This window comes from Pavona decussata, unplaced genomic scaffold (assembly GCF_977016875.1).
Source record: "Pavona decussata unplaced genomic scaffold, jaPavDecu1.1 SCAFFOLD_127, whole genome shotgun sequence".
Classification (NCBI taxonomy): Eukaryota; Metazoa; Cnidaria; class Anthozoa; order Scleractinia; family Agariciidae; genus Pavona; species Pavona decussata.
In genome coordinates this window covers 1737599-1763458 of record NW_028145541.1, presented here as the reverse complement: position 1 = coordinate 1763458, position 25860 = coordinate 1737599, and the positions used below count along the sequence as shown (strand labels likewise).

The 25860-nt window shown below is 39.0% G+C and overlaps 3 protein-coding genes across 3 annotated transcripts; 1 reads left to right on the top strand and 2 right to left on the bottom strand.

Annotated features, from left to right (window-relative positions):
• Window positions 1-1612: 1612 nt before the first annotated feature.
• On the top strand, window positions 1613-9192 carry LOC146469152 (cilia- and flagella-associated protein 45-like). The gene is made up of 12 exons (XM_085123802.1): window positions 1613-1704; window positions 2281-2347; window positions 3102-3263; window positions 4262-4348; window positions 4691-4954; window positions 5335-5442; window positions 6251-6334; window positions 6820-6933; window positions 7380-7459; window positions 7609-7722; window positions 8449-8625; window positions 8768-9192. Exons 1-12 carry the CDS (start codon window positions 1628-1630, stop codon window positions 8898-8900), a joined length of 1467 nt encoding a protein of 488 aa, XP_084979928.1. The 5' UTR covers window positions 1613-1627; the 3' UTR covers window positions 8901-9192.
• A 462-nt stretch (window positions 9193-9654) lies between these two features.
• Window positions 9655-11133, bottom strand: LOC146469151 (uncharacterized). Its single transcript, XM_085123805.1, has 2 exons — window positions 10871-11133; window positions 9655-10376 (listed from the first exon to the last, which is right to left on the bottom strand). The coding sequence occupies exons 1-2, from the start codon at window positions 11105-11107 to the stop codon at window positions 9729-9731; spliced, it is 885 nt and encodes a 294-aa protein (XP_084979931.1). The 5' UTR covers window positions 11108-11133; the 3' UTR covers window positions 9655-9728.
• A 4377-nt stretch (window positions 11134-15510) lies between these two features.
• On the bottom strand, window positions 15511-22576 carry LOC146469150 (uncharacterized). The gene is made up of 3 exons (XM_085123798.1): window positions 22492-22576; window positions 16182-19992; window positions 15511-15806 (listed from the first exon to the last, which is right to left on the bottom strand). The coding sequence occupies exons 1-2, from the start codon at window positions 22511-22513 to the stop codon at window positions 16184-16186; spliced, it is 3831 nt and encodes a 1276-aa protein (XP_084979924.1). The 5' UTR covers window positions 22514-22576; the 3' UTR covers window positions 15511-15806; window positions 16182-16183.
• Between the last annotated feature and the right edge of the window lie 3284 nt (window positions 22577-25860).

Sequence of the window (25860 nt, the reverse complement as noted above, 5' to 3'; positions counted from 1 at the left end):
GATGATTATGATACTTTATTTGAATACATAGCAGCCTTGCGGCTGAATTGCATGAACGTCAAAAGCTAGAATTATTTTGCACTATTCTCATCTATGTATTCATTTTTTTCAAGCAAACATAAACGCGAATCTCACGTTTGCCGTTTGAGGTAAATGCGATTTTAAATCTCTCTGACTGTCAATCTCTCTACTGAACAGAGTGAGGCGACCACTCCGCTGACCAGTGCGCCATCCCTTCTCGATTTCTTTTCAACAAATTTCACAGCTTGTTTTATATTACGTTTGGGATTGTTACTAAAAAATGACCTTCCAACAGAATCGTATGATTTGATCTTAGAAACCTCCCTCTGACCATTTGGATTGGCCTTCCGCTGGTCAGATGTGCTATTTACTGGTGAATATTGGATATGTCACGGTTTTATCTGCACAAGAAAATTTGGTGACCGACGCTTGAAACCGCAGATTCGGAGTAAAAATTGGTGATTGGTTGTAGCAAATTGCACAAGGTTTCTGACTTACTAGAGCTTAGAAACGTAAGTAGTATCGGGTCAGTTTATTAAGGGCCCCAAAGAGAACTGAAATCAGTCTAAAAAGCATTATAAGTAAAATGTTATTTCCTGCAGTCCGTCACCATTTTATGCCTTTTAAAAGGTAATTATTTTTCTTGTGGCGCGATTCAACAGCTAACCAAATGATCTTAGGCTCTTGGAACGAGGATTCGAGGAAGATGACTTTTTTGCTGTTTTCTTGTTTCTTTTAGTTCAATAATTAATGGAGCAAATTGGCCAGCTCAGAGCTGGAGGAAAACATTTTTTTCTTTTCCCTTGCACTTTTGCTCGATTAATTTTCACGTTGTTTTTATTTCGCTCGTTTTACGATACTTTGATAAAATGGAAAGTCTATGAGCAGATTATATGATTATTCAAGGAAGAGTGTAAGTTCTCAGTAGCGTTACTAATCACTTTAAAAAATACCCTGCAAGCTGAGATTTCACTTAGCAAGAGAAAATATAGCCCTTGGTCGTTTCGTTTTTCTCCCCATATCAATGCCACCGCTGCAATTTTCTTTTACTCCAATAGAAAGAAAACAAAAACGGACGAAAGGAAACCTTTTTTTCGTAGAGTATTTAAAGGGAAAGTATTACGGGGATTTTGACCTGTTATCATCAAAATGGTTCGAAAACACCTTCTCTTAATTACAAAATAATTCTTGAACATCAAGAAAATGAAATCAACTGAATTCTTGAAAGGAGCAACTCATGATCTGCTTTAGTGCATTTTGGACGAAAACGCGTGAACTTGAAAACAGTTAGCCTAACTTTTATCAAGTTGCAGTCCATTCTAACCCAGTCCATCTGTGGCCAGAGACAGTCCTCAATAGTCTTAGTACATTGGAGTGACAATCTACAAGAAATCTGAGCAATAATGTTAGGTTTCTCTTGAATAAAATAAAAAACGTTTTAAAGTTTTTGATATGGCACCAAATTCCCGTGATACTTACCCTTTAAGCATTGAATGGCACCGCAAGCAAATTTCCTTGCGCATTTTACATCCGGCCAAATAACGTTTTAGCTAGTTGTTTTCCTTTTGCCAACAGACTCTTGCAAATCGCGTGGTTATACGGTGTAATGGCTTGGATCATTCCAATTCTCGTCGCTTGTTCCACGTTTGGGACTGCTGACAGCAATGCTTTCGCAGGAGGAAGGTAGGATACAATTGAAAAATTAGCAGGTGAAAATACTGAAACCTTCGACTTTTGACAGAAACAATACTAGATAGAACATGCATGATATCTCAAAGATGTATCTGTTTTTAACAACATGTCTGTGAAAGAAAATTGGCTTAGTTTGATTCTCCAATTGAATGACCGAGAACATTAACCATCCTGTACTATGTTGAATTTTAGTTTGATTTTTCGTTTCACACAAAAGTGTCTTAAAGCCGCCCCCGCATGTCCAGGCCATGCGGGCACCGCTGACCAGCACTTGCCTCGATATTTTTAACTTTGCCTAAATTACATTTAGCCACATTTAAAATTTTTATAGGTGTCTTACAGGTTTTATTGCATGCTACGTTACCAAGGCAACAGACAATCTGGTCAGCTCTGAACACAATATTTCCTCAGCTGTTCCAGGTTTTTAGCTCATGAAGACAGCTTTTTTGGTAGACTGTATGGATGCTTTCCTTTCAAAATTTGCTTAAAGGAGAGAAAGTCAGTAATACAAGTACCTTTTTGAGTTACTGTATTTATGATGGAAATAATCTGTTTAATTTTGTGTAGAGTCCCTAAAGAAGATCCTTCAGGGAGGAGTATTATTCTAGAGGTCGGAGAATTTCACCGAATAAAGGTGAGTTTTAGTAAGAGCATCTTTTTGGAAGCTTTTAGTGAGATTTGTGGAAGTGGGCCAGAGATCACAACTGTACAGTTTCCATATCAGACACCCCTAAATAAGTTTATAAAAAGACTCTCCAATAATTTCAGCAATGAAGGGAAAAGCAAAATTGGTTGGGTTAGGAAAAAGTTTGTCTTACTGTAATAAAAGAAGCTTTAAGTGGAACTGCCTTTAGTTCAAGTTATTGAGAGTTTGAGTTAACCATTTAAGTCCCAGTACTGATCAGCATATAATTTCTCTTTACAATATCACTCCTTGATTAAGCATTTAGGTCAATTGAGAACAAAGAAAATGATCACCAGAAATGAAATGTGTCGCTTTTTAATTGAATTCTTCCTACTAGTAAGATAAGAAGTAATTAATAGAAAATATTGACAACAGGGCTGTCATTAAGAGTCGGGGGCCGGGGATTTCCGCGGCTACTATGAGTGTGGTCCCCGGCTACTTTTATTGGAAAATAGAAGAAAAATAGAACTGAAAGAAATTCCTTGTAGTTTGATTCCCCTTCTACTTGTTGTATTTACCTGGCAACTTGAAATTTTAGTGACAACCCTGTGACAAGAATATGGATGTTGATATGGGAGCTGAAAGTGTTGATCCAAGTTTGAGCATGGTTTTAGATTATACCATAGCACATAATTTACATGAATCCTTTAATAAAACAAGTCATGTTAAAAATGGTTTTTTTTTTTATATATATAATTTTCAGTCAGCATCGCATGTCCCTACACAAGAGGAAAGAGAATTTGCCATGGAGGAGATTAAAAGGAGAAAAGAGTATGAGCAGAATGCTTCAGAAGAACGAAAGAACTTTATGCAGACTATGGAGCTAAAGAGGAAAGAGAATGCTCAGCCTTCTGATCTGGAGCAGGTAAACTATTTGGTGGCTGCAGGAAACATCCATACCCTGCCATGGGTGACGTTGATATTTTAACTGCGTTGCCTTTAGAAATTTAGAATTTAACTTATGCCCTCCAAATTCCATAATTTATCACCCCCCTCCCTACTTAAGAGTTTCTGTTTCCTCTCCTAATGTAAACCAACAACAATAGCCTGCGACCAAGCTCTCTATTAGGTCAGCCACGAGAGGGTTGGGGCATTCTCCTGCCCTAATCCTCTCGCAGCTGATCTTAAGAGAGCTTGCTCGCAGGCCACAACAACACCAACACTTTTGGAATTTCCCGGCCAGAACAACTATCCATAACTTCTATATAGGCACACTTTGCACAAATATTGCACAATAGGTCATTTCCGAGTTGCTTTGAACCCCATTACGAAAGCGAGGCTAAGTGCAGAGCTTTTCATGTGAAAATCGGTTTTGTTTGTAATATATAAATGAAAACTTATTTTCATGGTAAAAGTTTTGCACTAATAGCCTCACTAAAAGCAACTAAAAGATTGCCTATTTGCACAATTCTTCTATTGCCTTAGTGTGCATGTTCTTGGCTATGAACAGACCCTTTCATTTAAAACCATACCGTTTGGATACCTAATTTTCAATTTCTGCATAGGCTTGTCTCCACACTCTTCGGTTTTAAGCCATATATACTTTTGTTGATTTTCATTTGTATAATTATGTTATTGAAACTCTCTCCCCTAATAACTTTATTTTCATGGTAAAAGCTTTGCACTAATAGCCTCACTAAAAGCAACTAAAAAATTGCCTATTTCCACAATTCCACTATTGCCTTAATGTGCATGTTCTTGGCTATGAACAGACCCTTTCATTTAAAACCATATCACTTGGAAACTTAATTTTCAATTTCTGCATAAAGGCCTGTCTCCACACTCTTCAGTTTTAAGCCATACTTTTGTTGATTTTCATTTGTATAATTATGTTATTGAAACTCTTTCCTCTAATAACTTTAGGAACAACAGAAAAAGAGTGGTACATTGCTAGAGAAGGCACAAGAGCAGATGGAGGAACAAGAAGATGAAATCAAGAAGCTTAATGAGGTATCAAAATTTGTCTAATTACCTTTTTTTTTCTGCTGTTCTTTTGATTTTAATTTCAACTTCAGAAAAGCTGAAGAAACAAAATGATATGATCATAAACCACAGAAAATGACTTATCAATGGCTTTCATTTGAGAGTTGACATTTGAGGACTTTACTCTCTCCAGTCCCAGTGGGGCATAAAGCTGCCACAATGCTATGTAACTTACTGTAAAATTAATAACAAAACAAAAAAAGAACAGCTCAGTTACTACTGGACCAATTTGCCTCCAAAAAATAAAATTAAAAAATTAAAGACATCAGATACTGTATCTTAATCCATGACTGTTTTATTCCGTTCCAGCTCATACTGAATGCTAAATGTCATGCAATCCGCGATGCACAGCTTATTGAAAAGGTTGAGATCAAGAAAGAGCAGCTGGATGAAGAAAAACGCCTTGATGAGATGATGGAGGTAGAGAGATGCAAAGCCCTGAATGAGTATGAGGAGAGAGAAAAAGCGGCGCACTTTGAAAGACTTAAAGGGGCTCAGGTTCTGCAGCAGCAAATCACTGATAGAGTTCAACTGAGGCTGCTTGATGGCGAGAAAAAGGACCAAGAAACAAAGGTACTTTAAAATTCCTAAAGTAAGTGGTTATAGATTTTGAGTGGTTGTAACTTCTCTACCAAGCTCCAAGCTTATCTGAATGCTGTACAGGCAGGGGGGGGGGGGGGGGGGTGGGTAGTCATGATCAGAATACAGCAGAGAGGAGGGCAGGAGGGGGGGTGTCAGTTACATGGAAAAGCAAATCTCCAGATTTCTTAGGCACGGTCTAAACATCAAACTTTACTTGTTGTTGAGCCTAATGCAAATTAGGAAAAGCAAAAGTTTTTGCTGATGTACATTAGGTTCTGCACATGTAAAGTTTGACGTTTAAACTGGGGCGCCTTAATGCTACAGTTGAAAGGTAGAGTGGAAGGTGTTGACAGTATTTTGTTCCTTGTCAGGCAATGTTACAATATCTGGATAAATTGCAAAAAGAGGACATGGAGAACCTGATCAAGAAGCGTGAAGTTCAAAGAAACTTGATGATAGATGTAGCCAAAGCTAACGAGGTATTCTTTCATTCTATACCTGTTGATTATCAGTAGTGAGGTATGAAAGGTAGTTGAAGGGTGGGCTAATATACTAGATAATGCATTGGGTTGTGCAACATGCCAATTGGAGGGTTTTGTGGTAGAGACGCGTACTGTGCATGTACAGTGTATGTGACTTTTTTGTCTTAAAGGGGTACTGTCATGGCGATTTTGCTGTGTTTTGGTCACAACAGCTCAAATAATTGAGGAAGAACCTTTTTTCTAACATGAAATTGTTCTTAGAGCATTGGGGAGAAAATACTAAGGGATTCCTCTGAGAAAGAACAAACTATAATTAGTTTTTAGTGACTTCTCTACAGCTTGAAAAAAGGGCATTTTTTTCAAGTTGCAAATATCCATTTCCATCCTAGCCATCCGCAGCCAAAGATAATTAATACTATAGTGTCTGTGCACTGATGGGGTTATTGCTAACACAACTGGATAATTATTTTGACCATTGCACCAATGCAAATATGTTTTTTTAGCTATTCAAAATGAAACAAAAAAAATGTGACACTGCCCCTTTAAAATTGAAAATAAGAAATAAGACCTAAGGTTTGATAAGATTTTCGGGAAATGGACAAAAAAAACCCTTGAAATTTCGAAAATACTCAAGTTCCCCTAGAATGACCAAACAGATAAGAATATTTTTGCGCGGCCTGAAATGAACCTACAGAGCTTTAAAAGCAAGGCCACATAGCCTAAAGTTGTGTTTCAAAGGACCGGATCTAGAAAACTGTCGTTGGGTGCCCCTGACAATTTTATGTTATCTTGTTTACTCTTTAAGGAGATGCAAGTTCTGAAAGAACGCAAAAAAGAGCAGGAACAACTGGAAGACATCAAAGTCATGAATTATTTAAAGGAGAAAGCGGTATGTACTACATAATTGTGTAAAATTAACACTTTGCCATGAAGTTTCGAAAGTAACAACTCTCGCTGCTCTTTCTTTTAGCAGCCTGTTGTTAATCGTTACTTTCAGGCTACTTCAATCAGCCTGTTTCGACTTTTAGCAACTTATACCTGCTAACTCTCACACTTAAGGTGTGAGTCTTATGCCTGCAGGTTGAAAACTTCGATGTTACTCCAATTCATTCTTACAGGACCAATTTCTTACTTCAGGTTGAAAAATGTGAGCTATTACAGTCTTAACTGACATACTTTCCAAAAATATTTAAACTCAAACCAATGTGAGAAATGAAAAGTCCACGTAAAATCAGTCAATGACGATACTTTCCCCGAAATCTCTCATGATTTTGAAGGTCCGTATGGAGCATAATCATTTTCTTGAGAACTTCAGAATTGTTCTGAATGTCTTTGGAAATCTTTATTTATTGGTTTGTGTGTATTTTTGTGCAGCAAAGAGAGGAAGCCTATCAGCGAGAATTGGAAGCTGCTAGAATTGAGAAAGAAAAAGAAATTGCTCGTCTTCGTGCTCAGCAGGAGAGAGCTAAGGACAAGCAAGCGGAAAAGGTACGTTGGAATAATTTTTCCGGTTCAAGAAGGTTTTCTCAGCTCTAGTGCAAAATGTGAAAACTCGGCTCCTTATTGATTGCTTGTCTGATTGGCAATGAAAAAAGAAAGGTTGAAGATGTTCAGTATTGGTAAGGATTATACTTCCCCCTGCTCTTTCACCCTTACCAGCACTGACTTAACAAGAGCTTAATTTGAAAAACGCACCTTTATCTCAACTTTGACGCATTTTGAGGTTGTTTTTTTTTTCTGAAATGTATCGACGAGTGAGTTATGGTAAGAATCAGATGGAATTTGAGTGCGTTTTCAAAGTTCGAAAACGCGTTTCTGAATTGTGGAGGGTAACTCCTAACCAGAGGGAGTTTAAAGGAACGAGGGTTTCTGAAATCTTTCATAAAAGAGAAAAACCACATTGCAAATTGACGTTGAATTTCTTTTTTTTCTAGGATGCTCTTAGAGCCAAACGAAATCAAGAGGAGGCTGAACGAGAATGGAGGAGAAAAGAAAAAGAAGAAGCAGAGAAAAAGTACATAATTCGTTGTTTAAAAAACCCATCTGAAACAAACCAAGCCAAAGGAGAATTGCTTTTGACTTTCCGCGCTACTCACGGTATACTCAGAATAGTTATTTAACAATGTGTCCGGCTAACTTCAACACAAACTCCTACTTTTGCAGGAAAGCAACAGAGGAAATGCTACGTAGAGCTCGCGAGGACCAGGTCAAGAATAAAGAGCACTTTTTGGCTGTACAAGCTGGAAGAGACAGGGCGGAGTTCGAACGGGTTTTAAGGTGAGTTACATTAATTGTCCACGCCTCCTCTAACGTTAACTGGGGAAACTTTCCTGCGGAAACATGAAAAATGTTGCCTTGAAAATGTTTCTTCTTAACTTCGTACACAAGGAATGCTTTGAGCAATGATGTTTGGTCAAGAGTGTTTCATCCTCTGTGCAGACTCCTAATATTACACCCATGAAATCTCGGAGAAAAAGGCATGCGACATATATAACGAAACGAGGACAAATACAACTAGTGCCAAGCGTGGGAAAATGTGCAACCGGTGCCAAATGTAGGGTAACATGTAACCGGTGCAAACGGGGGAAAACATGCAACCGGTACCAAGCGCGGAAAAACAAGTAATCGGTGGGGAACCGGTGCTAAGCGCGACAAACAAACTACCAGTGCCGTGCGCGGGAAGACATTTGCCGAGGGCGGGAAAACATGGCACCTTTTCAAGGGAGAAAATGCAACCGGTGCAAAGCGCGGGAAATAAACAACCGGTGCCAAGCGCGGGAAAAATGCAGCCGGTGCCAAGGGCAGGAAAACATGCAACCAGTGCCAAGCGCGGGAAAATGTGCAACCGGTGTTAAGCGCGGGAAAACATACAACCGGTGCCAAAGGCAGGAAAACATGCAACCGGAGCCAAGCGCGGGAAAATGTACAACCTGTGTTACTTACGTTTGCTGTGTAATTGCAAAGAGAGAGGATGTTTTAAAAACTGGATGTTCATGTCTACAGGGCACAAGAAGAACAGACAATAAAAGACGAAGAAGGTGACAGAATCCAGAATATCCGGCGCCATCAGCACGCGGAAGAAGTCCGTCAACAGATACGAGAAAAGGAGAAAGATAAAGTCAAAGCTAGAAACGCTTTCTTTGAAGAAGGAATCAAGTTGGACCAGGAAGCCAAAGCTAGGTATGACAGTCTTATTTGTTTTGTTTGTTTGTTTAGAGGTGTTTTTTTTTAATTATGCTGGTAAGTTGAAAAGTAGAAAAGTCGAGACTACTTTTAACAAGCCATTCATTTTATTAATTTATTTATTTATTGTATTTTTCAGGCGACAGAAATTGGACGAAATCAAGAAGAGAAAACTCCAGGAATTAAGAGGGGCTGGTGTTCCCGACAAATACTGTAACGAGGTTGCGCGCAGAATCGAGGCTCCACCGCCTTCACTGTCCCGGATGTATTGATTCGCCATCTAATTCTTTTTTTCTCAAATTCGCGTTAGTCTTAAATATAATAAGAGTACTGAAGCATTCTGTCACTTCAACTTTGAATTAAGTAAAAGATGTCACTTTTACGTTTAGAAATTGCTTTGAGGGGGAGGACGGAATTTCAGCAAGTGACTGGGTTACTTGGTCGCATTTATCTTACACTGTAAATATTTTCATTTTTTTTTTAAAGACAAGGTGTATTCATACTACATGTACAAAGAGTATGCTATCGAAATAATTAAATAATGAGCGTGATAAAGAAAAAAAATGCCAACGTCTTGTTAAATTTTCTTTAAATGCGCGGAAAAGGCTGGAAAGGTATAACTAACTGTTAATTCTTTTATGCACGCAAAACAGCAGCTCATTAATCCTTAGCAGTATTCGGCAATGAGTCTTGTATAACAACATGCTAAGAGAAACCATTAAAGTAAACCGTAGGCAAACCACAACTGCAACTTATATCTGCAAGTTACTGATACAGCTAGCTGGCTTTTTTGCTTTAATGAAATGTCCCGAGCTATACAGAGCTTCCTTCCTAGTACACTTTTTTTGCAGTATATTTACAGCGTTAAAAGATTTTCTCTTTTGCTGGTGAAACGCTTGCTTCACTGTTGACTCCCCTCCTCCCCATCTTGAAAGAGAAAGCTGCAGATATGCGCATTTAGATTGTTGAGGGGGGGAGGGGGTAGGGTTGGGCTATAGTAAAAAAACTGACAGTCAGTTTCTTCTGTATGGCTGGAACTTTATTTCAAGAGCAAGTAAATGTAACAATCATTCCAGCGAATACACGTAGCCATAAATCAATCAGATCAGCGGTTTTACCATAACCGTCAGCATCCGGGACTCTCTTAGTGGGATGATCACAGTTCCCCCGCTCGGGTATTTCCGCTCGTATATAGGGAAGTTGGTGCGAGCGTGACAGCCACCATGTATAATTTTCTCTCCGGTGGCTTTGAATGTCGAGGGTAGAATGTTCTGGTGATGCAGGCGGGAGTCGATAGCCACGTACACTATCACGGGTACGTTCACAGCAAAGGTGATGGTTCTCTCGTTGTTCGGGCCGCGGAGATGCGTCAGTCCATAGTATTTCGGAGAGATATCAACCATTGTGTAACATGCCCGGTTGGTGCTGAATTTCTCCCCCTCTCGTACCATGCTTATCTCGCGCGGGGTGTGGCGGGGGAAAGTGACTTTGAGCTCAGCATAGGGGCGCACTTGATAGGCGTTACCACGGAGGAAGATGCCTGTCATTCGACGAGACTTAAAATTCACCGTCACCAAACCCGGACCGTAGACTTTCTTGCTCCTGTAGATTGGGAACTTGACCCTTTTATGGCACCCCCCTAACATCAAAACATCTCCGGTGTTTTCGTAGTCGTCTCCATGGATATATGAATAGCGCGAATCGATGGCGAGGTAAATTATAACCGGGACGCTGACCTTGAAGTGTACCTTAAATCACACAACAAACGAAACAATGATCAATCCAGTTATGATTCACTCCCCCGGGTGAAATACACAACAAACAGAATGTATACAGTACGAGAATGAGGTCAGTAATTACAACAGCCTGGGTAATCAAATTATTTTAAAGAATTGTTTCGAATGTTTTTACGCCGAAAAGGGAGTCAAAAACTTTCCGAGGGACTGACAAAATAACGAGAGAATTCATTTAGATCAGTTTCATACTACAGAGGTTAACGAACCCAGTTGCAATCTCCTCTGTACTTGAAGAAAATACTACGTTTGTCTTAAGCGTTTGTTCCGCAAAGTATAAGTTCCTCATGCTGTATTCACCGCAAGTACGAAAACATTTGACTCTTGGGTTTTTTGTAGGGATTTTTTGGACGTAGTATTTTGCCAGTTTAACGGTCCCTTCCTTTCCAGTCTACTATGTGAAGGGCTATCCTGTACAAGAAATCACTGCCCGAATAAAAAAAAGTTACCTTTCCTCTTTTATCGTTCAGTCCTCGAACATGGGTCAAGCCGTGATATAACGGTGAAACATCTTCCCACCGGTAACAAGCTCTGTTAGTGGCGTACTTCTCTCCATGTCGCATCATAGCAATCTCAAGCGATCCGTAGCCTGTCACGGATAGTTGAGCATGCCGCAGAGTTGCGCCAAAATTTGAATTGGCCGCAAAGAGAGCAAATACCACAAACAAACGCTTGAAATTCGACATTGTTACTAGAGACAACAAGGCAACAACTTTCGTATTCCTGAACGGAAGTTCAAGTTTCAAGGATCAGTTTATTTATGGCATCTAAAAAGAAAAAAAATGCTATCTGTGAACACGTTAGAAACACGAATTCCGATCGCAATGCATGATGGAAGTAGTTTTCTTAATGAGGAAGTTTAAGATTATTTGTTCAAGATCGTCGTAGAGTAAAGACCATCCTGCTCCGCGTTTATAGACTTCAGCCAAACCTGGGTAGTGTGTTTCTAACTTTTATTGGCCCAGTGGGTGAAGCCCCCGACTACATGTACCTAGCGAGTACTTTCATAACTTATAAGAGCCTGTTTCTATCAGAGTATCTAAACTACACGAAGGAAATGTTTAGCGTCCGCTCTGTTAACCACAACCTTCGGGGCAGCAACATTTTCGCCCTGCCTAAACCTAGGACCACAACCCATGGGTTGAACTCTTTAATTTTAGATATCTATCCGCAAAACTATGGAACTCTCTCCTACACAAAATATGAATTTGTCGGGAAATGGACCAATTTAAGGGGGATGTAAATTATAAATTATAACATGCTAATCCTTATCAATAAGACTATCAGATCTCAGTCTCGCATTCAAGTACACATTTTATTCATTTTCCTTTTTTTTTTTGGGTTTAGTTTTGTATATGTATTTGTTTTAATTCTGCTCGAAGACACTATCGGCTACTCTCAAATTCGAGTGAAAATAAAGTTTACGTATGTATCATGCAGTTTTGAATAATTATATTCACTGCGGCCTTTCAGCTCGGTCAATATTTACACTGAATATTTACTTCGCATTCGGTGAATAATTATTTAGTATAAGGTAGCTCTAACTTTCCATTCTATGGATAAACTCCTATAGGGCAACAAGTCAAATGAAAGCTACTGTTGAGAATGCTCAATCCTAATCTTTTTACTATTATCTACAAGTAGACATCATGATGTATGTTATATAATAATTAACATACCCAAACCATTTTTAAAATTGAGTAATAATATTGACGTTATAACTGCAGCTATATATTTTCGTCGCAGATCTGGAGACACACCCATTCTGCTTACAAAGAATGAGATCAAAGCAGTTAAGAAACTAGTCTTCGCTGTGGCGCAGGTTAAGGCCATATATACAACATACGTTTGCACGTATATAATAGAGACCTTTAGATTCTAGTACGAGTACGAGTACGACTACGAGTTTCTCCAATAAACAAAGAGTGCACGCGCGTGAACCAGTGTCATTTTGGCGGGAAAACGAGATAGCTGTCGTCATTTTACTACGAGTTTTTGTGAGAATCTCGTGGTGGCGAAAACGAGTCGTCGAAACGTAGGGGATCTCGTCTTTTTGGAAACACGAAAAGGCTTAACTATCATCATTCAAACCAACTGCGTCAAGTTCGTCGTTCGTAAAGAGTGAAATGAAACTTTCTGTGATATATCAGTTCTAAGTACTTCGCTAAAAACTCGAAGTCAAATCTCGTAGTCGTACTCGTACTCGTACTAGAATCTAAAGGTCTCTAATAAAGCTATTATTGCAACTCCTTGGTGCCGGGAGGGGGAGCTCTGGTACTACCTAAAATGGTCTATAGGGGGAGGCTCCGCCCGATAGAGGCACCTTTTTTTATATAAATAGCTACTTACAATACTAACAATACTTGCACTACTGACAATACTTACTACGCGCACAATACTAACAGTGCTTACAATGCTGACAATAAACAACACTTACAATACCTACATTACTTACAATACTGATTATATTCCTGATTCATTTATAATTACATTACAGTACAGTTGTAACACTATTACTGGCACATTACAGTTACAGCAATCACATCAAATAAATACAATACAGAACATTTATTAAGCGGAAAGTTTAATTAAATTATAGGAGAAAAATCACATGGCTTATGGAGGCATGGCTGAGAGTATCAATTTTAACTTCATCAGAGGCAAAGCACACGAGACAATTTGATACCTCCTGGCATGCATCACAGGAAGGAGGTTAGGAAAGTCAAAAAATTTTGTATATCAGGGTCATTTTCCTGCATTTTGTTAAGCCAAATAAAATATCTTGCGATTAAGAAAAAGAGGTGCACTTGTTTATTTCTGAAAGAATGAGGCTTTAAGCCCAATATTATGGCTTGAGTAAGGTTGATAGCCGCTAAATCTGGCATGCCTTTTTCAGTAATAAGCCATTGCTTGCAACAAGGCCAGAAGCAGGACGTCGCCTGGCAAAACCATAAAAGATGGGCTAGGCTTTCCACCTCAATATTGCAAAAGGTGCACATATTATCTTCTTTGAGGCACCTTTATGAGCTCGAGGTTAATAAAAGGGGAGGAATTTTACAAGCTAAAGTATAAAAAAGGGTATGGGACTGTTATTTAGGTATTTTAAAAAAGTGTCAAAATATCTAAAACAGAGTCACCAAGAAAAGATACAGTTTTTATACTGAACGTGTGTGAAGGGGGTAACATTTTGTACAGAAGGCACATGAAAGGATTGCCTTTTCTGTCAAAAGTGATATATCAGAGGGTAAGGGTTTTGGGTTCGGAGCGAAGCCTGCCCGAAAAAAAAATATTGAGTACCTCCCCCCCCCCCCTTCCCCCCCGGGCCTTGGCGCAACTTTAACACACAGACCCAGAAGGATCAGTGGTAATTAATGATCTACTACATTGTTCACAACACAATTCGCTTTGATACGGGGTGATTCGAACTAAACAAGAATTCCTGAATTCGATAGAGAATAATAAGACCCTAATGCATCAAATATATATTCAAAGTAAACTGACTCACAGACTCAAACCCGAGAGGCCAACCAAAAGAAGTATTTTCGTCGTTCACTTTACCCAAGCTACGGTTTTTTGCTTTGTCTTGAGTAAATTGTAATAGAAACACTCACGTATTTATTCAAAAAAGGGATGCGGCGGCGCTCTAACATGCGATAAGGCTCCATTTTCGTTTAGCCTGGTCATAGTTAATAAAAAGGTAATGGTTTTGAAGCCCGACAAACTTCTTTGTTATGTTTTTGTTCGCATTTTTGGCCTTGACCGTGCACAAACCACAATAGATTTTGAAATGTGTTGGAACAATTGACATTTAGAAATGTTCCTGTTAAGATATTCAACTATAGTGTGAACATTAAAACAAAGGATTGTGCACGGTCGCGGCCCTTTCAAAATAAATTACAGCACCATTGTTGTCATGCAAGGTTTCATAACCAGTCCCTCAATTAACTATGGCCAGGTAAACCTTTTTAATTGCTTTTTTTGGAAACGCGAAACGAAGAACTTCAATGCCCATTTGAACGAGCGAGAAATAAAAGGCACTGAGCGCTGTTGAAATTGGGCTGGATAGCAAGTTAGTGGCGCTCTTTCATTTATCTTAGAATGTTTGGAGTTTTTATTTCATTTTAGCTGAGCATGAACCATGTGAACCACGGGGATTTGAAGGCGTTGTTTAAGTGTCTTTGCTTCCGTGTGTGGTGCTTATTCAGGGAAGGTGGGGTGGGGGCACTTACTCGGCAGTGGAGCTTAAAAAAGAAGGAACAACTGCAAACATGAATGCATCATTTGAGACATTTAAGGACGGTGCCCACTAAATAAAGAAGTATTTTTGTTTGGTTAATGACAATGCGGGCAAAACAGATCTTAGCAGGGGCTATTCTTGGTTTTCACGTGACGTCACCAAATTCTAGAATTCAAAACTGGGAGGCCTACAAAAGTTTTTACCTTCATTCAAGGAAAGATTACCTAAAAATAAGTCTGTTCACAATTTCTTAGCTCGATGTCGTGTTTCCTTTTGAAAATACAACAGTTTCAATTTCCGAGTTTTCATCGTGCGTGACATTAGGAGGACGGCCGTGACAGAGCTTTTCCGTATCTTAAAAATGACTCTTCGGGTGATTTTCAGCATTCTAAACAATTTGAGTTTGAGGAGAAATATTAATCTAAACATTCGAAAATTCACAAGGGCAAACAAACCTTTTTTCTGGCAAAAGTGAACTCCAGATGTTTTTTCCTATTTCCGGCCGCCATGTTTGTGCCCCTCAGAGGGACACAAACATGGCGTCTCCATACTAAGCTCTGTAAATTTATGTAGAACATTTTGTCAAATAACTCGAGTATGGAATACCGCACAGACCTGACACTTGGACAGATGCCTTATTTATTTATCCTCTATACCATGTCAATTTCTTGACTTCATTCATGGAATGGTTTTTATTTTTTTTTTCAATGGCGTGACAGTGAAAACCGAGAATTGGAATTCAAAAAGAAAATTGGGAGTAACTACTCATTTTTTAGAGATAATTAAGCAACAATTATTTTCCCAAATTGAAGTTTTATTTTCTCTGAAAAATGCACGGTTACCACAAATTTTCTTTTTAGATACCAAGAGCATTTGCTAAGTCCTGCTTTCTCCACATAGTTTTAAACCGGGCAAAAATATCCCTGTATTAGTAGACACCACCCATAGGAAACCCGAGTAAGTCAAGATGCGCAGAACATATGCGCAGTAACAAAAGTAGGCACCATTTTTAAGCTTTTATCCTTTGACAATTTCAACCCACATAGTTTATTCAGTTCTTCGTTGGCTGAATCTCTGTCCCATTTTATCAGGTTTCTAGTTAGACGAAACTACCGAATTGCCTGCTCCTCCCGATCTTGGCAAGGCACCTGTTAAGAAGAAGAATGATTTCAGTCAAACCGCTCAATTATATACTTTTTAATTAACGTGAGCAATACGCGTACGGGTTATTAATTCAGCAGAAATAATGCATTCTTATACTACAGAAACGATTCCATCAATGTTCTCAGTGACACAAAACGAAAGGCAATTTCTCTTACTACTCGACCAACCTCTCTTTCCCCAGTAAAGTGTGGGATATAGTGAATGTTAACACACAGGAGAAAAAATAGGCTCCCTTCATACAGGAGAATTCGTTATCCATCACCCTGTTCATTTAAGAATAACAAGCCTCTTTAAATGCGTATTAGAGTTTCTCTAATTATTTTACGTCCTTTATATCAATTTAATTGATTTAAACTTACTTTTACTTTCCAAAATCAAATGTCACGTTGTCTCCAATCAGCACGAAAGGCGCCCACTGTCTTACTTCTGAAAAGCCGTTACCTCTCATCCACTTCATGGTCTGGTGAAGAGATTCACTGGCACTTTCACCACGAACAAGGTGCTCGTAGAAACGTCTCATGAACTCCTTTGTTGCCAGGTCCTCTAAGGCCCACAGAGCAGCCAATACAGAACGTGCACCGGAACCTAAGAAGGCTCGAGCGATTCCAATAACTCCCTCGCATCTAATCTGTCCACGTGCACTGTGACAGCAACTGAGGACTACCAGTTTGGCTCTCAGACGAACTTGTGAAATTTCAGCCATTGTTAATAGGTAGTGTTCTTCACTCGGAATCCCTTCAAAAGAGAGTGGAGCGGCAAGAGCGATTTCTCCTCTTTCGGCGTCACCATGAGCAGCGAAATGTATCAGACCTACTGAGCGTATTCGCTGAAGAACTGCCTTCTTAGTTGCGTGCTCTCCTAACAAAGGCTGAGCTTCCAGCAGTCGTGCAATCATCTCTGCTTCCTCTTTTGCGCCTGGCAATGGACATAATTTCTCACGACGTCCCTTGTGATACACCACACCAACCTTTGGCTCACCCACTATCAGTACATCGGTCTGACTGTGATAATCCTCTGGACTCTCCTGAATCAGCCTGAAAGTCGTCAAAGAAGGAACAATGCGGATCCTATAAGTCTCTGCTAAATACTTGTCATTTTCATCCTTAAACGCAGAAAATGGAACTTTGCACAGGACGCGATCAGGAACAATGATGATTTCGGGCTCTACAAGTAAGTCAGCAACAGGACCGATAATCATTTTGTAACACTGAGAGAGATTCGGTGGATCAATATACTGGTTTTCGTCTTCATCATCTTCTACAGGACGGAAAATGACGATTTCATCTCTCGAGAAAGACGCCTGTTTCAAGTAACCAGCGTTTGAAGGGAACAGTGATCGATCTTCGCAGTGCTCTCCAGTAAGCGGAAATGGAAATATCCTGAAGATTATGTCATCGAAAATTTTATCAACAGACCATCCTCCAATTTTGTTGACAAAATGGTCGCTGAAGTCCTTTAGACGAAAATCTATGGTTTTGTCTGGCTTAATAACCCAGAATAATAAGCGACGGTCGCGACAGGAAATGTATAAACAAGAACAGTTACTTTCTTTGGTCTCAGTCCTTTCAAAGTTAAACCACGACCGTGGATTCGCTGATGTTTCTTGCTCCACAGAGTACTGAGTTGTCATTAAGTCTGCCAGGGCTCTGGCCCGGCTGAGCTCTTCCGAACAAAGTGCTTCATGAAATTTCCCAGTATCCAAAAATAGGTCTGTGAGGAGTTTGTATGAAGAAACGCACCTGTCTATAAAAGAGATTTTATATTGGTCATTGTTTCTTAAATGCACTCGCATTTCCTCACACTTTTCAATGCTTGCAAGGAGACTCGAAACGGCTTCTTCTGTGTTTCCAGTCAACCCCAAAGTGTCCTTGGCAAGTGAAAGGAGGTTTTTACGCTGCAGTTCAAGGCATCCAATCTCGTTACTCAGTGCAAGTGCCTTCTCGTGCGCTTGTTTGGCCTTAAAATATTCATACGTGTGAAAGAGCAAATCTCCCAGGCTTCCGAGACATCCTGCTTCTCCTTCCTTGTCACCAATTTCTCTTTTCATCTGAAGTGCTTTCTGAAGATATTCTTCAGCCTTGACATATTCACTGAGAGATTCAAACTCAATTGCCAGGTTTATGTAACTTGTTGCTTCTCCATTCTTGTTACCAACTTCTCTTTGGATCTGAAGTGCTTTCTGAAGATATTCTTCAGCCTTGACATGTTCACTGAGAGATTTAAACACATCTGCCAGGTTTCCGTAACATGCTGCTTCTCCGTCCTTGTCACCAATTTCTCTTTTGATCTGAAGTGCTTTCTGAAGATATTCTTCAGCCTTGACATATTCACTGAGAGATTTAAACACACATCCCAGGCTTGTGTAACATGCTGCTTCTCCGTCCTTGTCACCAATTTCTCTTTTCATCTGAAGTGCTTTCTGAAGGTATTCTTCAGCCTTGACATATTCACTGAGAGAAAAAAACACATTTCCCAGGTTTACGTAACATGCTGCTTCTAAGTGTTTGTCACCAATTTCTCTGTTGATCTGAAGTGCTTTCTGAATATATTCTTCAGCCTTGACATATTCACTGAGAGATTTAAACACATTTCCCAGGTTTCCGTAACATGTTGCTTCTCCGTCCTTGTCACCAATTTCTCTGTTGATCTGAAGTGCTTTCTGAAGATATTCTTCAGCCTTGACATATTCACTGAGAGATGTAAACACACATCCCAGGCTTGTGTAACATGTTGCTTCTCCTTTCTTGTTACCAATTTCTCTTTGGATCTGAAGTGCTTTCTGAAGATATTCTTCAGCCTTGACATATTCACTGAGAGAGTTAAACACATCTGCCAGGTTTCCGTAACATGCTGCTTCTCCGTCCTTGTCACCAATTTCTCTTTTCATCTGAAGTGCTTTCTGAAGATATTCTTCAGCCTTGACATATTCACTGAGAGATTTAAACACAGATCCCAGGTTTGTGTAACATAAGGCTTCTCCGTCCTTGTCACCAATTTCTCTTTGGATCTGAAGTGCTTTCTGAAGATATTCTTCAGCCTTGACATATTCACTGAGAGATTTAAACACACATCCCAGGTTTGTGTAACATGCTGCTTCTCCGTCCTTGTCACCAATTTCTCTTTTCATCTGAAGTGCTTTCTGAAGATATTCTTCAGCCTTGACATATTCACTGAGAGAAAGAAACACATTTGCCAGGTTTACGTAACATGTTGCTTCTAAGTGTTTGTCACCAATTTCTTTGTTGATCTGAAGTGCTTTCTGAAGATATTCTTCAGCCTTGACATATTCACTGAGAGAAAGAAACACATTTCCCAGGTTTCCGTAACATGTTGCTTCTCCGTCCTTGTCACCAATTTCTCTTTTCATCTGAAGTGCTTTCTGAAGATATTCTTCAGCCTTGACATATTCACTGAGAGATGTAAACACACATCCCAGGCTTGTGTAACATGTTGCTTCTCCTTTCTTGTTACCAATTTCTCTTTGGATCTGAAGTGCTTTCTGAAGATATTCTTCAGCCTTGACATATTCACTGAGAGAAAGAAACACATATCCCAGGTTTACGTAACATGTTGCTTCTAAGTGTTTGTCACCAATTTCTCTGTTGATCTGAAGTGCTTTCTGAAGATATTCTTCAGCCTTGACATATTCACTGAGAGATTTAAACACACATCCCAGGTTTGTGTAACATGCTGCTTCTCCGTCCTTGTCACCAATTTCTCTTTTCATCTGAAGTGCTTTCTGAAGATATTCTTCAGCCTTGACATATTCACTGAGAGATGTAAACACACATCCCAGGTTTGTATAACATGCTGCTTCTCCGTGTTTGTCACCAATTTCTTTCTTGATGGTGAGTGCTTTCATGTAAAGACGTTTTGCTTTTTGATACTTACCTCGGTTTTGATATAAATTCCCCTGTTCAAATATTTGTGTTCCTTCTACGTATTTTGTGTGACTTACGCGGTACGTTCTGCCGTTTCCTATCGCACTTGTGTGGTCACTGATAGGAATGAAGCCGGACATCATTTGGATATTGTTGAGCAGAATCATGTTTTCCTTCGATAATTCGTTGGCTATTGGAATACGACCGGTTTTGCAAAGGAAATTGGCCACAAGTGTAGCAGTATGGAGAACTTGTCGAACTCTTTCAGTGCTTGCTATGTCTGATGTTTCTAGAAACCACAGAGAGAAAAAAAGTGAAACGACGTAGTGGTAGCCAGAAGCAAGAGTTACGTAGAAGTGTAATGCACTTATTACTGGAACTCTTTCAGTGCTTGCTATGTCTGATGTTTCTAGAAACCACAGAGAGAAAAAAAGTGAAACGACGTAGTGGTAGCCAGAAGCAAGAGTTACGTAGAAGTGTAATGCACTTATTACTGGCCATCCGGGGGGTGGGGGGGGGGAGAGGAAGGTGAATCTCGGAACCCGTTGGTATGTAAAGTGTTATGAACAAATCTCCCATACTCAAAGACGATATTTTCTAGCAGGAAGCTACCACCGCCCCTCCCCCTGTGGTACTTAGTATTATTTGATCAATCGTTGAATTAGCTTACTATAGTTTACTATAGTAGGTTAATTACAACAAATGGTAGATTAAATTGAAAAAAGGTCCTCGCAGTTAGTACGCAACTTAAGCAGTTGCGAAAAGAAAGCCTGAAAAAAATTCAGGCTCTAACGGGATTCCTTTCAAGCCTGAATTTTTTCAGGCTTTCTTTTCACAACTGCTTAAGTTGCGTACTAACTGCGAGGATCTTTTTTTCATTTAATCTTTCATCCGCAGTTCAAAATATATGTTTCATATATTCATATTGAAATGGTACATTACAAAGAAATCTCTTAGTTTTGAAAAACGTCAATTTGCTTATCTGTGTATCTTTCGTCTAAGGATGAGGAAAAAGAATATATTTAACTACTGTGCTGATTATTTATTACATTAAAAGGCAATTCCAAAATAACTTGGTTGTCATGGAGGGAAATGGAAATAAAGCAAGAATCTAACTTGTTCCGCAGTTCAATACAAAGAGAGTAATTTGGAGTTCATGTGAGGAGTTCTTGGTTATTGGTAGGGAGCAGATCCACCAACTCAGGAGTCTCATGGTTCTTTTATACTGACCTCTTTCAACGTTTTCATTTGGCACATGTTTTGGTTATCACGTATTAAACAGAATTAAGATACTTATTTAATGTAGCTTCATTTTGTTTCATGATTAAGGAAAATGCCATCAAAAAAGGACTATATTTTTCCGTTCCAAATCTCGTGTGTGAAAGATTGATTTAAGGTTACCCGGTACCTTCAGAGGTGTCTTCAGAGGTGTCTCGCGTCCAAGCGATGTAGCGCGTCCGCTTTAAACTGTAGATACTTGAACCCTTTTATCAAATTAAAGCTTATAGAGCTGGCTATCCAACTAAACCAAGAATTTTGAAATAAAATGAATTGCCGAATTTTTAGCGCTGTTTTCTCGAATAAATTTTTTTCACTTGGAGGAGCCACTTCAAAGAGCTAAAACTCAAAAGGAATTTGCTCGTTTGCCTTCAAATTTGGACAGTAGCTAGTTTAACATATAAACAACAAAAACGTGTCTGCGAATTTTTTCTTTCGAAATATTTTTTCTCCGAGAGCGATTTTTGTACGATTACTCCACTTTTTTTTTCATCCTATTTCGAAAATGCTCTATAACTTTTCACTGCGATTGAATATGGCAAAACGCAGACACGTTTTTTTAGCGCTTTGGGTCCGGAAACTGAGGAGCAAATTAAATTAGCAAAAAACAAAATTCACTTTGACTTGTAGCTTTAAAAAGGTGATTCGGACGCTCGCAATTAGAGGTCGTGAAAAATTCGACAATTTATTTTATTTCAAAATTCTTGGTATGGTTTTATAGTCAGCTCTATAAGCTTTAATTTGATATAGGGGTTTAGGTATCTACAGTTTAAACTGGACGCGCTACATCGCTTAAACGCGAGACACCTCTGAAGGTATCGGGTAATCTTAATCCCCCATTACTATAAAGAGTTGGCTAGCAAACTGGGCAAATCCTGTTAGATGTCATCCTCGGAGACCCAGGGGCAGTCAGTCGGGGGCGGTCTTGAAAACTTTCTTCGTGCTATTTTGCCTGCCCCCGACTGACTGCCCCTGGGTCTCCGAGGATGGTTAGATGCGTCCTTGGGTTACCCTTTCTCCTTTTCTTCCCCACCAGGATGGCCGCTGATAAGTACTTAATAAGAAATATTTGTTTGATAATGGAGGTCATGGGTTCGAATCCCGTTCAAGCCTGAATTTTTTTCAGGCTTTCCTTTCGCAACTGCTTAAGTTGCGTACTAACTGCGAGGATCTTTCTTCTATTCGATATCCTCTGTTAAGTTCCATTATTCTGTAATATTTGTCGTAAAGTCTCTTTTGTTTCTGTGATAAAAATTGCTTATTGCAAAACCAAATTTTGTGCTGCCTGACTAAACTCGTATTAACGGGTTTTCATAATTTTCTGCTAATATAACAAATTAAGGCTGGATTCAAAGTATGAAGCACATTTAACAAATCTCCTTCTTTTACTTTTTCACGGTAAACAATGAAATTACACTAGAAAGTAAACAGCGATACGATAAACTAAGTTTTTTGTGACTGATTTGCTGTCAATGTCCCGCTAAGTAATTAATTAATTAACTTTACTAACCTCGCTCTTTTGGCGTATTCATCTTTGTTGAAGGGAAGGGAGTTTCTTGGTTGGAAATTTCGTGCCTTAGTGAAAGAGTGAAAACGGGGACTTTCTCTGAAACCAAAACAGTTGAATATAGTTTACGACATCATACTTTAACCACAAAAATGTTCCGTTTAAAAGGGAAACTGTCCAAAAATATTTTCGTCAGAACTAAAACATAGTCCAAACATTTTCCCTTCCGAACAGTTATACTTCTTGAAATCACCTTTTCTCTGTAAACACTAATAGAAAACTAGGAAAACTAGGAAGCAAACAGTGGTCCAATCAACTAAGCAAATTACAGAGTTTGTCGTAAAAACATTTTAAAAAATTTCCTTCTAATTAAAATCGTTAAATTACAAGGATACCCATCGGTTCATACTATCTTTACAGAAGCCGTAAACTCCTCAGAATTTAGTTTTAAAGAAAATCTAAATCACTTTCTTTGGTAAATGTCAGCTCAAAGTTTTTCGTTTCACTGAAAACCTAATTCCTTTTGTTTTCGTAAAGCCAGCAGTGCAAAATTACTCCGTCCCCTAAACTTTTTGCAACTTAAATTTCAGTTAAGGCAAACCCTAATTAGCTTATACCAATATATTAAAAAGGGCACAAACCAGGGAACACAGGAGACAACATTTTAAGTGATTTGCTTAATAAATGTTCTCGCTGGGTGGCCCTGAAATTATATAGGCCATTCAGTAAACTCAGACTATCAAAATAAGGTTATATCAGTTGTACCTACCTCGCACTGTTGGTCTTATTGTTTATTTTATTGCATATAAGCACTACAAAATGCCAACTACAGTCATGAAAAAGTAGTGGATTGCAAATTTCTCGTTCAGGTTATAAGGCTAAGGGATAGAATATTAACGTAAAATGACAACTGGAAACTGCTGAAAACATACTCAGTAAGATTTGGATGACATCTGCCATCTGTCGTTATAAAATCACAACCAGTGATGGCGGATGTTATCCGGAACTTTCTGGGTGTGTTTCAGTTTCCAGTTGTCTATTTACGTGCTACATCACGATATCCAAAATATCTTTAGAAGCTTAACAAGTTGAATGAGTCAGAAAGTTGTCATAAGTTTATTTCTTAGAATGATCGAGTAATTGCCCGTTCCGAAGTTCAAATGGATTTAACTGGGGACGAGTTTTTAACTTTTCATTTAATCAGAAAATTGAAGTTCATCACAGGAAAGATTATACTGATTAAAATTAGTCAGTTTGCCAAGTTTGTGATTCTGTCGCTAGCTTGCAACCATGTAGAAGGCTTTCAAAAACCGGAAAAATTACAGCCTTTGTATGGATTTGGCGGACTTTGTATGGAATTTAGGCGACCTCTGACAGGTCACAGCCTTGTTACTACGCAAGGAAACATAACTTAGCCTGGTAAACTTGCTAAGGTGAACTTTCTGGCAATTAATATGCAGCAATTTGAACAATGTGTAAACTAGGGCCCAGTCCCTTTATGAACTTCGGAAAAGGCATTTAGAGAAAACAAAAAAACAAACCAAAACAACAGGAAACCAAAAAGTATACGCACACTTGAAACGAAAAAAGACCACGAACACGCAAAACAATATCGTATTTATAAATACGTGTGTATATACGAGGTTATAGTGAAGGCCACCCCATGGTTCATTTCAGTGGATATCTGTTCGAATGCAAAATATAGACGGCAGATAATCTCGTACCCAGATCTCCCACGGTCAGGCGGAGGGGAGATCTCACATTTCGACATTCCCGAACCAACTGAGATCAGGGTACGAGATTAGACGGCAGACTGATCCTAACGGCAGAGGTGGCAAAAAATAAACAACACGGCTAGAAGAACTTGTATATTATTAATTACACCATTATCTGTTCGTTTGGTCTGAAGAAAATCTGCTCAAAGTTTCGTAACACTGAAAAATTATCTCCTTACGTTTTCGAAGAAGCAAATTTGTCGTTTAAATTGCGAAAAAACGTCAGCTTGTATTTTGGTAAAAGCCGCAACCACTACTAGCAAATTTTTGCAACGGTTACAGTGAAACGCGCCTTAATTAATGTAGCCTGCGAACAGCAGACGTATTTCCGATCGTCGCTTCTCTCCCTCCGAAAATTTTTTTTTTTTTTTTTTGCAAGTTAGCCATAAAATACAAAACGACATGTTTTCAATAATTCGTTGTTTCGTCACTTGCCCGTTGGACTTTGCAAGGAGGCGTGACCGTTAATCAAATTTGCGTATCCTGATTGGCTAACTTGTAAAAAAAAGTTTGTTGGGTGGCCACGGCAAGGCGCGTCGCACTGTAAAATTTTCAGCTATAAACTAGTATCCGAACAGACAATCTGTGTCAGCTTACACAAACATGTATTTAAAAGGGCACAAATATAACATCTGCAATAAGCGGCTTAAATAATTGCAACATCATAGCGCATGGAACAAACAAAAAATGGAAAAGTGTAAAGGAAAAACAACCCTTTGTTAGACGATTTCTAAAACGACCACTGAATCAGTCATTTACATGGCTTCATCTGTAAAATTGTTCATTGTGACAACTAAGACTAGTTCGGTAAGAGTGCAAAAAAAAAAAGAAAAAACAACCGCGAGAGCCGAGTTCATTTTCAAGCTTTTCCAAACTGTACTGGACGACCCAAATCACGGCTGGCTAAGAAACTAACAAGCTAAGGATACCCATCGGTTCATAATCTCAGTTCAGAGAAGGCCGTAATCGCCTCAGAATTTAGTTTTCAAGAAAATCTAAAGCCGTTTCTTTGGCAAAATGTCAGCTCAATGTTTTTCGTTTCACTGGAAAACTAATTCCTTTTGTTTTCTGACGGTCAAAGACAAAAATACGGAATACGGTCAGCCAGCATTTTCGTAAAGCCAGCCGTAGATTCGGCACTAAATAAGATTCCGTTTCATAAAACTTTCTGCAACTTATATTTTAGCTTAAGCAAACCTGATTAGCTTTCAGTGTATTAAAAGAAGGACATAAAATGACCAGGGAACACAGGAGACAACATTTTAAGTAATTTGCTTAATAAATGCTCTAGCTGGGTGGCCCAGAAATTATATAGGTCATTCAGTGAACTCAGACTAACAAAATAAGGTAATATAGTTGTACCTACCTCGCACCGTTGGTCTAATTAAATATTCGCTGTTGTTGATGGTAAAGAAGTGACTTGCTTCAAAGTTTCTCGCCTTGAAAACTGAAAATCCAGGACAATTGTTCAGTATTTAGGACGTCACATATCACAACTAATAATAACAATAATACCGTCATTAATTAAAACTTAAAAGTTAAAACAAATGCCAACTGCAGTCATCAAAAAGTGGCGGATTGCCATCCAGGTAATTGT

Excerpts from the sequence above, each read along its gene's own strand:
- LOC146469152 (XM_085123802.1), top strand. The coding sequence starts at position 1,628 with ATGGCTTGGATCATTCCAATTCTCGTCGCTTGTTCCACGTTTGGGACT. Across the intron at positions 4,349-4,690 it reads AAATCAAGAAGCTTAATGAG|CTCATACTGAATGCTAAATG; the intron begins GTATCAAAATTT and ends ATTCCGTTCCAG. Across the intron at positions 6,934-7,379 it reads AGGACAAGCAAGCGGAAAAG|GATGCTCTTAGAGCCAAACG; the intron begins GTACGTTGGAAT and ends TTTTTTTTCTAG.
- LOC146469151 (XM_085123805.1), bottom strand. The coding sequence starts at position 11,107 with ATGTCGAATTTCAAGCGTTTGTTTGTGGTATTTGCTCTCTTTGCGGCC. Across the intron at positions 10,377-10,870 it reads TGAACGATAAAAGAGGAAAG|GTACACTTCAAGGTCAGCGT; the intron begins GTAACTTTTTTT and ends GTGTGATTTAAG.
- LOC146469150 (XM_085123798.1), bottom strand. The coding sequence starts at position 22,513 with ATGAATACGCCAAAAGAGCGAG. Across the intron at positions 19,993-22,491 it reads GAATACGCCAAAAGAGCGAG|AAACATCAGACATAGCAAGC; the intron begins GTTAGTAAAGTT and ends TGTGGTTTCTAG.